We start from the raw sequence: 14,300 nt of genomic DNA on the forward strand, positions 1-14,300 counted from the left end.
TCACAAGGGTAGAATATGCAAGTACATAAAAGTAATATAAAAACTTCTAACAAAGTAGGTGCAAGTAGCTATCATACCTTCAGGTTATTTGGAAAATTAGCCCTTGACAATCTTTTTATCTGGTATAGATTAGTGGTGCCCAGCTAGTGGTGCAAAGTCAGTCCCTGGGCCAGATCTAAAGAACAGGGCCGGTCTACAGGCCAGATCCGGGGCTGCACCACCTGATCCATGGGATCTGGAATCTGGTGTGGCAGCATTAATTGCTGTGGTTCCTAGACACACAATAGCTGCTAATCCTCCTGCCCCAAATTTCCAGTCCCATGGGCCCGATGACATCATTCTGTGCTCTGGATCTGGCCTGTGGGATTCCTCAGAGATCCAGAATGTTGAGTGCAGTGAGTGGCAGCAGCAGCATTAATTGCCACATTCCAGGAGCTGCAACAATTAATGCACCCACCACTCACCGTACCACCACATTTCCAGAACCAGAGGGAGACCCGCAGGCCAGATGACATGGCTCCATTTGCCAGATCCAGACAGCAGGTCTGGGTCCTCGCTGGTATAAATGGACACTAAGATTAAATAGCTGCATTCTGTCTTACTTACAGTAGGACAGTGATGACACAAACACACATGCTTGATATTTCCCTATACAAAAGTAGCCAGTTAAGGCTTGGTGCCCCAAAGAAGTACCTCACTTATCCTCCACAAACTCCCCCATTTATCCTTTATGGATCAACACTGAGCTTATTGGTGTGATTACGATAGTCACTATTCAGTTACATATTAAGACGGTGGACAGGAAAACAGAACTTTTTGGCAAGACAGTATAGGATGGAAGTGAACAGCTCTAACTAATAATTAAGCATCACAACACATCTGAGCAGGAAAAAATATTAAGAGGAGACAGGATATGTACACATAACCTAATTGAAGTCAGTTTCTATACCAATGTAAATTAGAGTGAAGTCAAGAAAGGACAGATGTGCAACTTTCTTGGGACAGATAACACGGTAGATGGTTATTGTAGCACTTCATTGCAAAGCAGTAAGGGAACAAGTAATGGCCCATTTGCCTTTAGCAAACAACTATCCCAAAAGGACAACAGACCAAGGAAAATGCAACTTGCATCATAGTATTTTATCCTCAGTTTTTTGGGAATAATTATCTTTTGGATTGGGGGAAGTCTCCCCTAGTTTGTATTACCTGTGCATTCATCTTTTACACCAGTGTAATGCTGATTCCACCAATATAGACATTATTATGTCTGTCCATGCCTTGGGAAGTACATGAAGTCACATGGCAAGACAGTGACTTTCCTCAAATCACTAGACCATATAAATTGTAAATTTATTCTTTATAATTAATGATGATTATGTTTTCAAGGAATCCACTGATTCCTGCAGGTGGTTACACACTTAGGGCTTATACCACCTACATTTGCAATTCTTATACATATCTCTCACAGGAATCTAAGCACCTGGCTTTACTTTATTTTATCTAGTTCTCTTTCACTCTTGTTGGAAATATATCCAAAAGGTACAAGTTCTTTAGCTACCAGCAAGTATTCATGTTGATTAGAGTTAAATTGACCTTCTGATCACAAAAACAATCCAGATCAAACATAGTCCAGCAGTCGCAAAATGCTTAGGAACCTGGATTCATTGGGCATCTGATCCCTGGAAAAAATCTGCAGACACCAAAGCAGTAAAATTCATGCTAGCTCCATATGTGCCTAATTCCCACCACGGTTCTGGTGAGATGCAGAGCAGTGATGAGAGACACTTAAACTCTGCCCAAGTCCTCAATTCTTTAGGAAGCCAGAGAGCCTATGTAGCATCTCTGACACTGACAGCCTGCATGCAGTTCATTACAAAACACTGTCATTATAAGGGTCGTGGTACTACCACTCACTCATGCCCAACGGCCTCATTGTTAGAGACATAACTAGGAAATGGGAGATCTGGTTTCTAGCGCCTCCTCAATCTGCATCTTTGTCTTCCCAGGCAAGTGCCCTAAACAGCAAGGTATTGAGTAGGCTAGTTAGGGTCCTCCCTACCTCTCCTGCTGAAGCGAGGCCACTGGGCAGCCAATAGAGTAAGAGTCGTGGGGCCAGAAGGAATACAAGCAAAAGAGTCATTGGTTAAAAATCAGGGACCCAGTCCCTGGCAGCAGGGACTAGAACACAGACTTCCTGGAGAGTGCCCTCTTCACAGCCCTCTCTTGCTTGTTCTCCTAACTTCGGCATTTTTGTTGCCAGTGAGGAGCTAGGGCTCTCTCATGGAAGTGAGAGATGTGAGTTTGAGTCCTCTCAGGATGAGAAGAGTCTCAAACCCAGATCTCCTATTTCCTACATAACCATTATGCTCAGTGGCAAAAAGTGGACATCACCAGCAGTCATGCTCAAGAGTGAACAGGGTGTGCTTTATGCTGAATTCAATGCTGCTATAAGGGTTATCAGGGTGAGTTAACCATCCTTGTTCAGAAATGTGTCTCCACTCTGTGTTCTGGATTTCAAGATGACAGAGATACTCTGTGTGTAGCCCTGTAGCTACACCTATGCTCTAGAGAACTATGAGTGGTAGGCCCTTACGCTTAGTATTTCCTACTAGCTAGCTGCACACCATTCCCTGTTCAGCTCCTTGACGCTCCTTAATCTCTCCATTTATTGTGCCAGTATGCAAGGTGTCCAACTCTTTTAGGTTGGATTGCTCATCTTTGGCAAAACACCTAAGCTTTAGACACTGCAATCACTAAGCAAAAGCACCTACAAGGCTGATTTTGATCTGGTGCTAAAAACTGATAATGTCATAATGTCCCTAGCCCAGAAGTTCAGTGCACATAAAGTGCTTTCAAAATAGCCTAAATTGGTTTAAGATAAACCTGGATGGATGTGGTATCAGACTTAACTGATTTAGGTTAAATTGGTTTATTGAAATTCCACCCCAGATCCCCTCCAGAGTCAAGTTAACTCACAGCCCCCCAGCATCCCAGGATGCTTTGCACCTCCCTGTAAGCCCCACCTCAAAGGGTGAGTGGGCTAGCCTTGGCCCAAGCTGTCTGCTACGGTCAACCAGGGAGGCATGCTCTAGTGCCCCGCATCTTCTGGTCTGGGCCACTGTGGGCATATGGCTGCATTTTCAGAATCAAAAGTCTGTTCACTTGCTTATCAGTTCAATCTACACTGCTTAGACTACCCTGTGAAGATAGAATCAATTAAGCCTCAGGCTTTTTGTCTCTCTTATGTCAAGAGAGCTGTGTCCACACCAGGAGTTTTGTCAGTATAGCACCATCAGCTAAGGGAGCAAACCTTGCAGTATAAACCTGGTCTACCTGCTGTTGGTTACGTTGTCTTTATAGTAACTTTGTGACACCAGCATGATGCAAAAAAGTTGTATGCATCTAAAAGAGAATCTAGGGCATTGTGTCTGTGTACAGGGGCTCAGTTGCCATTTGGTGTAGATCTTGGTATAAACAAATTCCAAATTATATGCAGTTACTTTATTTCATATGATTATTTTTATAGGCCTAACTGAACTCTCAGTCCTTCTGAATAGTTGCATGCAATTTCTAACACCTTTAAACCATTTTCCCAATCAACAACACATAAAGTATTAAAAGTCAGTTTTGTCTGCAATTCTTTTAAACTTATAAAGAAAAAATAAATCAGCTTCCAAAGTAATTTTCCTGCAATAAACATACTATTATAAGGGCATGACAGCTCTGATACAGGCATAAAGAATATGTCAATTAAGCTTTCTATAGTCTTCACTGAGCATATTTTTTCTACTCAGCTTTTCACAGAAAGTCAGAGTACTGAGTTACCTTTAGACTTGAATGTAAGAATGACCTAAATATTGAGGTTCTTGTATGACTTGAACTCACTCGAGCAGTAATAATAGATTTGTTGCTAAAAAAATTATCTTATTACACTCTTAGTATTAATTGAAATGCAAACAAATTTGATTTACTACCCTACTGACAGTTAGTTTTCTATTAAGTGATTGAGGATCTGTTACCAGGAGTGCTAATTCACAAGGGTTGTTATTTTTAAAATTTGTGGAAAGGGCCTGGAACACTAGACAGATGCTTTTACAAAAACTCTATGATTCTAAATAAAGCCCGATTATTATATGAATCTAGATAAGATACATAAAATTATAAAAGATTAAGTTTGATCTGATTATGCCTAAATGCAAATTTTATACTCTCTTACAACTCCCGGTGTTTACCAAAGGAAACTCCATCAGCCAATTAATTAAATCTACAAACCACTTTTGTACTTGTACCCTTGTACTTTTTTCAACTTAAAGTAGCAATAGCAACTTTGCCATTGGGCATTCACTGGGGAATTATTTAATGTGGGGCAGAGCTACCCAGCACATCCACAGGTGGTGGATAGGGGAAAGATCTTCATGGAAGGTTAGCTATAAAATAAGCAGGGGTAACTTTGACGAATAAGCAGGCATGGACCAAGCAGTGGCAGCACCACTAGGCTGTGGTAAGGACAGCAGATGGCAATTCTTTCCCTCCTGAAAATCCTTTGAGGGTGCTGTGACATGGCAAGTACAGGTCACCACTAGAATAAGCCTGCCCAGCCACTAGCCATGGGTCTACAAGTCCTCAACAGCTGCGCAGGTGCATGAAGGCTGCAGCGGAACGAGATCCCCTGTTGTTTTGGTCTCCTTGCCATTGGATCAAGGTCCTGTTCTGCCAAGAGCCATGTGGAAGCAGATGTACAGCAGCTTCTCCATGATAAAATAAGTCACGCACAGGCACCTTCCATGAAAACAGCTTTTCCAGCACATTCCTCAAGCCCTTTGGTGACCAGCTAATGGCAATGGGAACAGAATTGTAAGGTCTGGAAGCTCCTAGTCATGAACAGGTATGAAGGCAGTGGTTATAAGAGAGTCTGTCGATCCCAGATAGGCCTTGTCAGCTATCTTCAGACACACAAATGAGACAATCATGGAAGACAATCATCTTCGAATATGAGGGATTGCTAAAGAAGATTTACTGGTAATCCTCAAGGCACAACCAGGCAACATCACCTCCCACTGAGTAACTAATTCTGAAGAAATGCCATGTGTTTTAACCATTATTGCATAAAACACTTATTTTATACTGAATGCCCACCTACAGTTTACCCAAGACACTAAACTATTAGACATGATAGTGAAGTCTGATAGAACTGTATCTTATTATTTAATTCGAATTATGAGACTCACTAATGAGTCTTTGTCTAGACTGGCCTGCAACTGAAATCAAGCCATTCACAGTCCTAGAATTTATTTCATATTGAATATTTTTGTTTTTTTACTGTTAGTTTAACCTAAGCAGATAAAATTTTATGAGGAAAGGTTAAACAAGATAAAACTGAATAGCTTAGGTAAACATTGATAGGAATATAACAATATATGACAAAGGCAAATTATCAACAAGGATGGAGCATAATGGTTTAATTTGATATTGGGATAACTAAGACCAGTAGGCTGAAATTAAGAAAGGGAAAGTACAGGTTACATATAAGTAAAATCTTCCTCACGTCAAGTTCGACTGGATTGTGGAGACTACTTGTTGGTGGCTGAAGCCCCATTTCTCAAGGTGTCTGAATTCAGACGGGACAAAATACTAGATGAAATGTATGATAGGTGAAAATCTGACAATGTTATGAAGATGTTCTGGAGGACCTACCAAGCATTTCCATATCTCCTATGAAACTATCTACTATAAAACTATTACAATAGTATACTGTAGGTGGGTCTACACATGCACCTGACTGCACGGTTGTTACTGCTGGTACCGCTGGTACTGCGCAGTCCTGGTGCCACACAGGTCATTTCCAACCCTACTGCACAGTTTGTGCCCACCATTGCTATGTTGGTGTGGCAATGAGCTAAGTCACCATAGCGCATCGCTATGGCGACACAGCATCTCATATAGACACACCCTGTATGTAGCAATGGAACAAACTAAGACAAGAAGCTTTGAACCTGACCAGCAATAATATTTATCCTAGAGGCCCTCTTTACATATGCAGGTAAATATGAAACAGGATCTAATGCACAATTTACGAAATAGTGCCTCCTGCCATGCACCTGTGCATGGCAGGAAGCGCAACTGTGGGATTACACATTACAGCCCAATGCACCTCACTGCAGGTGCAGGGGGAGCCCATTAACTGCCCCAATTTCCCAACCCTAAAGGTATGTGAGATCATATGAAATGGCTGTTTCATTCACCCCTGAGGCTGAGAGGTCACCACAGCAGTGAAACTCCTATCCTGGGAGTTTCATGCACCCTTGGGGCTGGGAGATCACAGCCATGCCCTGCAGTTGTCAGGACCCAGCTGAGTCCTGATACCGGGAAGCATGCTGTGGGGACCCAACGGTAAAGTGCTGCCAGAACCCAGAGACTGCAGATGCTGGGGCTGAGAGTCCCCGGTAGTTGCAGGACTCACATCCCCAACTGGGCAAGGGACACCATGTATGGCTGGGAGCCCACAGCTGATGGGGCTCCCAGACATAGGACAGAACCTGCTATACATGCAAATTGAATCTCAGTAGCAACCAGCTATGAAGTTAGTACACATTTTTGAGTCTAACTTTATAGCTGGTTCAAGCTTTTTATGGCATAATAGCTTCTTTGCATGTGTAGCTGGTCTCAGGGTAATTACGCTACCAACTCATTAATTTCACAATAACTATAACATGTAGATGGGGCCATAGTTTTTTTAAACATATTAAGTGCATTAAGTCAGGAAATTAAGCTATTAAACACCCTGAAAAAAAGACTGACAGCAGTTAAGTATTCTTACCTCATGTATTTCATTCATCCACTTTGTGATACTTTGAAAGCTGTCTGAATTTGTGATGTCATAGACAAGAACAAACCCTTGTGCCCCACGGAAATAACAAGTACTAAGCGTGTGGAATCGTTCTTGACCAGCAGTATCCCTGCAATACACCATAAGAGATCACTTGGTATTGCATGCCCTGCAAGAACATGGAAATGGTTTTGTAGTGCCACATGAATAAAATCCTTATATGCTCTATTCTGCTATTCTGTAGGGACAGGGAAAGGACAGCAAGCTTTGTAAATATTTTTGACTGTTTTAGAGCCTACACTTACATAACTGAAAAGGCAGAAAATAGCCAAAGTCCTTGTCAACACGGAGGTTTAACCACTGCATGGTTAAATGACGTAAATGCACTGGTATACCCCTTACTGTAGTATGTCTGCATTGCTTTATACCAGTACTAAGACTTGCTTTAGAGTGAATAAGCATTATGCACTGAAGAAATGCACTGGTGTAGGCCCCTTAGACTGGAGGTTCACCAATAACACTATATTGTGGTGGCTACACCAAGAGCTAAGATCCTACACTGGTCCCTTTAGATGGGGAGAGGAAAGTGGTATAAAGATCTCTAAACAGGAGATATGACTTGGCTAAGGGAGGATTCTCCCAGCATAGGAACCTCAAAAGGTAGATGCCAGCTTGACTTCTGTAAACTCTAACACAGGGAGTGAATTAAAAGCACAGCTAATATGGGAGGTAAATGCCAGGGTGGGATACCATCCACACCACGCACCAACGCAGGGATTTCAGGGAACACTGCAGGCTACATTGCTTTCTGGGAAACTGCCATAAAACTTAAGCAGGTCTCCAGGGCTGTCTCAATTAGCCTTGAAGATCTAGCTGCTCGAGATCTAGGGTTGTCAGAACATCAACTTTGTTAAAGAATTATCCCTTTAAAAATAATTCTAACCATTGCAAATATTAACACACCTCAGTTCAAATAGCTGGGCTCCAGCATTCCTGTTGCAACCTTATTTAAAAATAAGGTAGGGATGCTCAAAGATTCATCATGCTCCCTCAAAATTCTGATGAGCATGCATGTCTGAAGTAATGAAACAATTTGCTTTGTTTCTTACCTTTAAAATTGTAATAAAGTTGCTTATATTTAATATGTAGTAGAGGTCTGCATTTTATTTGTATGCCACAACAGTGAAACCTTAATGTTAAATGGTTTTAGAGATAACTGCTTTTTTTAAGTGTCTACTAGTTGCTGTAAACAATATGCTCCCCTAGGCATAATTCAAATTTTAAAATGCACTATGAAGTAATAATTAGACTATAGAAAGACATACAATTAAAACCAGATGAGATTGTGTATGTTGTACTATAATTTCGCTGGCTTCCATTCGTGGGGAAAAAATTAAAACTTACCATATCTGAAGTTTCACTGTTGTATCATTGAATGTTATTGTTTTTACTTTAAAATCAATGCCTAAAAGAAAAAAGAAAATCTGTTACATTTCTTTCTTCTTTTTTTTAACGATAGCTTTTGTTTTAGACTGTTATTAGGTAATAGTTATTTTGGACATCTGAAGGGGAAGAGAAAAGGAAAGACAACTACCAAAAAAAGAACAAATGCAACATGAAACAGAAGTGGCAAAACCAGAACTATTACAAGCAACTCTCTGTCAGTCATAAGTACATTCTATTGAAAATAACCGTCAGACAGGTCAATGTTTTACGCTCAGCTCCTTGTGCACTGTCAGTTTTGACAAACCTGCATTAGTAGGCAAATGATATGACAGCAGCTTGGTGGCTGATGCATAGAACGGTTGCAGTATTTGAAACTACAGTGTTTGACTAAGTGATTCAGCTCCAAAATAACAGTTCTGCAGGTCTGTACCAAGGTTTAGGACAGCATCCTGTTTCAGCTTATGCACCCATGTAGCAGTGGTACATTGGCATAACTGCCATTTTTGATACTTGGGCACAGTTTGAAACCCTGTTTCCCTTGCAGTGCAGATACATAAGCATCCACACAGCTACTGAGTTTGCACAGTAGGATGCATGCTAACCAGGCCAGTATGCAGCTCTATATATGTGTTCACTGGGCAAGTGTAAGTCAAACTTCTACAGAACAAAAACTCATGACTAGAGTGTTGGATGTCAGAGGAGGAAATATAGGAGATTTTTGTTTGTTTGTTTGTTTTGTTTTGTTTTTTGCACCGGTCCTGGAGGCACTGTAATACCAGGTCAATGCATGGAGTGGATGGAGCACGGTCTGGTTCTACCACCCAATACCATAGGAGGAAATATAGGAGAGCCTTTTTTTTTTTTTTCCCCCACCGGTCCTGGAAGCACTGCAATACCAGGTCAATGCATGGAGTGGACGGAGCACGCTCCGGTTCCACCAACCAATACCAAAAAGAATTTGCTCAACATGAGCAGAAGGCAGGGAGAAACCTATGCCAAGGATACATTAGGGAGCCCATATAAATATAGGAGAGCCTCTTCCATCACAATGCACTAACCATCAGGCCATAGGTTAAGCACCCCAAAAGGAGGGCAGGAGAAGGGAATGGAAAAAGCCTGTAACCTGATGGTGAGAGCACTCTGCTGGGAAATTGGAGAGATTCAGGTTCAAACCACATCTAAGTGAGGGGTCTCTTGCATTTGCCTCCTGGGCAAGTGGTGTAACTACTCAGCTACTTGGGCTAAACCATGAAAGGGAACCCCTCCTCCATTTGCAGGACCAAGATTTTAGGACTTACACTTAGGTACATTTGTACTGAGTCACGTACTTGCTCAGCTACAGTACAGCCTACTGAACCTATTCAAATACCACATGCACACGGGTCCACACTTCACAGGGAATAGGATCACAAATTATCAGTGAGTCCCCAAAATGGCAGTTATGTGACAGGAAAACTAACATTTGAGGTATAAGGTGAAATTCTAACAAATAGAGAAGTATCCAGAAGTAAGCAAAAGAAGTTTGGGCCTTCGTGCCCCCTGCTTCTGCTGCCCTTTTGGCTGGGATGATCTAGCTGGGGTTGGTCCTGCTTTGAGCAGGGGGTAGACTAGATGACCTCTTGAGGTTCCTTCCAGCCCTCATTTTCTATGATTCTATGATTCTAAGTATCCAGGATTGCATCAATAGGACTAGAAATGAATTAAACTAGGACTACATTCAAGATTAAGTAAAGAACATTATCCCTATCCTGCCTCTCCATATAAACCTCTTTGTATCTAAACTCCAATCTTTTAGAGATAAAGCTGACATTGGTCCTATGAATGCTGTAATGTTGCCTTTGTAGCCATGATACTGGTTTCCTCAAGGATGATTTTCTTTACAATTCGTTGTTATTTTCATTGCATATATTATGTAATATATTATGTATATTATATTACATGTGTAAAAGTGCAACAAAGACTTATGAGGGGATGTGTTTCTTGTCCTGAGGAGTTTATATTCCAATATAATGAAATTCCAGGTAATGCATTAAAAGCTATGAGACAGCAAAAAAAGAGAAATTATACAATTCCTTGCAGTTATACTAGTTCTTCAATTAGTTTGTGAAATTTTAAAGAAAGCGTTTCAAATGAGTTTCATTCTCACAACGTGACCACTGGAAAACCCCATCATTCTATTTATTCATTGCAAACCCACTACAGTATGTTTCAATGAATAAAAGGATATGGTTTAATCGTGTTAGGTCAATTGCATTATTAAAACATAATTGAAAGTCCTGTTAGCTGGCAGCGTTACCTGGCCTTATCTCCTGAAAAGGCAAAAAGACAGCTAGATAACAATTTCAAACTGTAAGAACTATAAGCCTGCATCTTAACAGGGCTTTTAAACAGTGTTACATGAATTTGACTGAGTTAACAGAATTGAAAAAGCATACACTTCTTCCATATGAAAATAAGACTATGTTGTATGAAAGTGTAGTATCTCCCATAAAAAGCTTTATAACTGATTTCAGTGAAGGTTGGGAAACAATGTTTGGTACTATCACTATATATATATAAAAGTAAAAAAATGCCTTAAACTATACCACAGCAAGAGTGCTAATCCAGAGAAAATATACTATGTTTCAAGCCCTAGAGAATATTTTCTATTACTAGTGGCCTTATTGCTCATGAATCAAGATTGTTCAACCTATTAGAAACTATAGTACTTTAAAAATCTGTGCTGCTGTATCATAGCCCCTTTGTTCATGGGTGGATCCAGGAACTGGCAAAGGGTGATACAGGTGCAGAAACCTGTGCTACAAGGGTGTCTGCACTTCCAGTCCAAGCCTCTTCCCTCCACGACCCACTTGTGGGAACAGACTACTCTGCAGGAGTCTACAGGGACTTTTTAAAGTCCACGAAGCAGGTAAGAACCCCCCACCTTCCCCCAGGTACTCAGACTTGTTTCCTCTCTCCCCTCTCCTCCCGACCCCACCCCACCCCACAATACCCCACCCCACGCCTCTTCCTCCACTCACACCTGCTGCTGTTTCCACTGTTCCAGGGTCAGGGGAAGCTTCAGAGCTGCTTCTGCTCACACCAGCCAAGCTGCCAGGCTCCAGCTGGGCTCAGCTTGGACAGTGGCAGCAACAGCGGCAGTAGATTCCCCTACCCTGCCTGGTCTGTCCCCTGGCCCTTGCCTGTGGGAAGGGTCCCTCTGCCCCTGCCTTTGTTTAGAAATAAAATCATCAGTATTCATAGACTGTCTTTGCAGGATAGCTTTAATACTCTGTTTTCTATGGTCTGTAATTCATAAGTTTCTTCTTATATGTTAATCGTGGGCTAATGTCAATACTTTGTACATCAACATTGCAGATTCACTGAAGTATGTAAGAAGAAAGGCAGAAAAAACATTATGAAGAGCTGCACAATCTACTGAGTGACTGCTCATTTCAAAACTACACTTCTCCAACACGGAGGAAAGGCAGCAAGAAGGCACAGCAGCCCCCCTGGCTCTCCAGAGACCTAGCAGACCTACTGTGGCTAAAAAGGAAAGCCTACAAAGGATGGAGGACGGGATTCACCTCCAAGGAGGATTACTCCGTGCTGGTCCGGTCCTGCAGGGAGCAAACCAGGAAAGCCAAGGCTGCAACTGAACTCCAACTAGCTTCAGGCATCAAGGACAACAAAAAGTCCTTTTTCAGATATGTGGGGAGCCGGAGGAAAAGCAAGGGCAACGTTGGACCCCTGCTAAACCAGATGGGGCAACTGACAACTGACGCCCAGGAAAAAGCCAACCTATTAAATAGGTACTTTGCATCAGTCTTTCATCAGTCACACGGGATGCCCATGCCTGCCATGGGACAGGGAAATCTGGGTGAGGGGGATCCCCTACCCTCAATCAATGCTGACCTCGTGAAGGAACACCTTGAGAAGCTGGATACCTTCAAGTCAGCCGGCCCTGACAACCTGCACCCCAGGGTACTCAAGGAGCTGGTGAGCGTCATAGCCCAGCCCCTGGCACGGATCTTTGAAAACTCCTGGCGCTCTGGTGTAGTGCCCAAAGACTGGAAGAAAGCCAACGTGGTGCCGATCTTCAAGAAAGGGAGGAGAGTGGATCTGGCTAACTACAGGCCCATTAGCCTGACTTCTATCCTGGGGAAGATCTTAGAAAAGTTTATTAAGGAGGCCATCCTTGAGGGACTGGCCCAGGCTAACATCCTAAGGGACAGCCAGCACGGGTTTGTTGCGGGTAGGTCTTGTTTGACCAATCTCATTTCCTTCTATGACAAGGTGACCTATCACCTGGACAAGGGAGAAGAGGTTGATGTCATATATCTTGACTTCAAAAAAGCTTTTGATCTGGTATCCCATGATCACCTCTTGGCCAAACTGCCCAGTTGTGGCCTTGGCTCCACCACGATCCGCTGGCTGGGAAATTGGCTTTGTGGTCGGACCCAGAGGGTTGTGATTGATGGCAGTCACTCATCATGGTGCCCTGTGACCAGTGGGGGTCCCTCAAGGCTCTGTCCTGGGACCCATACTGTTCAACATCTTTATTAACGATGTGGACATTGGAGTCAGGAGTGGACTGGCCAAGTTTGCCGATGACACCAAACTTTGGGGCAAAGCATCCACGCCAGAAGATAGGCGGGTGATCCAGGCTGACCTGGACAAGCTCAGCAAATGGGCAGACGAGAACCTCATGGTGTTTAACACCGAAAAATGCAAGGTTCTCCACCTTGGGAGGAAAAACCTGCAGCACCCTTATAGGCTCGGCAGTGCTACGTTGGTTAGCACTACAGAAGAAAACGACTTGGAGGTCATCATTGACCACAAGATGAACATGAGCCTCCAATGCGATGCTGCAGCTAGTAAAGCGACCAAAATGCTGGCGTGCATCCATAGATGCTTCTCGAGCAAATCCCGGGACGTCATTCTCCTCTTGTACTCAGCCTTAGTGAGGCCGCAGCTGGAGTACTGCGTCCAGTTTTGGGCTCCACAATTCAAAAAGGATGTGGAGAAGCTGAAGAGAGTCCAGAGGAGAGCCACGCGCATGATCAGAGGTCAGGAAAACAGATCTTACGATGACAGGCTGAGAGCCATGGGACTCTTTAGCCTGGAAAAGCACAGGCTCAGGGGTGATCTGATGGCCACCTATAAGTTTATCAGGGGTGACCACCAGGATCTGGGGGAACGTCTGTTCACCAGAGCGCCCCAAGGGATGACGAGGTCGAACAGTCACAAACTCCTGCAAGACCGTTTCAGGCTGGACATAAGAAAGAATTTCTTTACTGTCCGAGCCCCCAAGGTCTGGAACAGTCTGCCAGCAGAGGTGGTTCAAGCACCTACACTGAACACCTTCAAGAGTAAATTGGATGCTTATCTTGCTGAGATCCTATGACCCCAGCTGACTTCCTGCCCTTTGGGCAGGGGGCTGGACTCGATCTCCCGAGGTCCCTTCCAGCCCTAATGTCTATGAAATCTATGAAACAATGCAAAATAAAGCCCAAAGCTCTATGAAGTTTATCAGGCCTCAATAAGCCAGAGCCAAGCCATAAAAATCAAGGGCCCACAGGTGCAATCAGGTTCTGCCAAAGAAAAGCTGAACTAAAGGAACCCATAGTGGATGGTTATATTTGAGAATCTGCATAACTTACTATAAGCACTACTTTTCTACAAACCTTGGTAAAATACCATCACATTATTCCCCCTCTCAATCTGATCCCCTGAAAAGAAAATGTAATTTTGGTTTATAACAGAATGCCACTCTCAACCCTGAGAATTAAATACTTGCTGTCATTAAATTATTGCTGACTTTCAAATATTGCTGAAAGAATGCAGGAGCATGTTGGGGGTTTTTTTCCAAAAGCCTTTTCTTTCATATTAGTGTTTGATTACCCTTTAAATCAAGTTTTCTTTTTAGCAGAATAGCAAAATGGTCCATTCTAGCACGTAAATAATGATGTATCTGTGACATTCCCCTACCATGGATGCAGCCTGGATGCACCTTTGAGATATAATCCAATGGTGCTTCCACACATCT

The 14,300-nt window shown here is 42.8% G+C and overlaps 1 protein-coding gene across 4 annotated transcripts in view; it reads right to left on the reverse strand.

Moving 5' to 3' along the window:
- The window catches only part of LOC149869195 (ras-related protein Rab-10-like), a 51,720-nt gene that overhangs the window by 29,213 nt on the left and 8,207 nt on the right, over positions 1–14,300 (reverse strand). For all 4 annotated transcript variants that reach the window (XM_090039903.1, XM_090039900.1, XM_090039899.1 and 1 more), the window contains exons 2-3: positions 8,231–8,291; positions 6,818–6,956 (exon numbers count right to left, since the gene is read on the reverse strand). In XM_090039903.1, coding sequence (XP_089896029.1) covers positions 6,818–6,956; positions 8,231–8,291 — 200 coding nt within the window. The remainder of the gene's footprint in view (positions 1–6,817; positions 6,957–8,230; positions 8,292–14,300) is intronic.

Source organism: Crocodylus siamensis, chromosome 3 (assembly GCF_052110815.1).
Source record: "Crocodylus siamensis isolate JL-2025a chromosome 3, ASM5211081v1, whole genome shotgun sequence".
Taxonomy (NCBI): domain Eukaryota; kingdom Metazoa; phylum Chordata; order Crocodylia; family Crocodylidae; genus Crocodylus; species Crocodylus siamensis.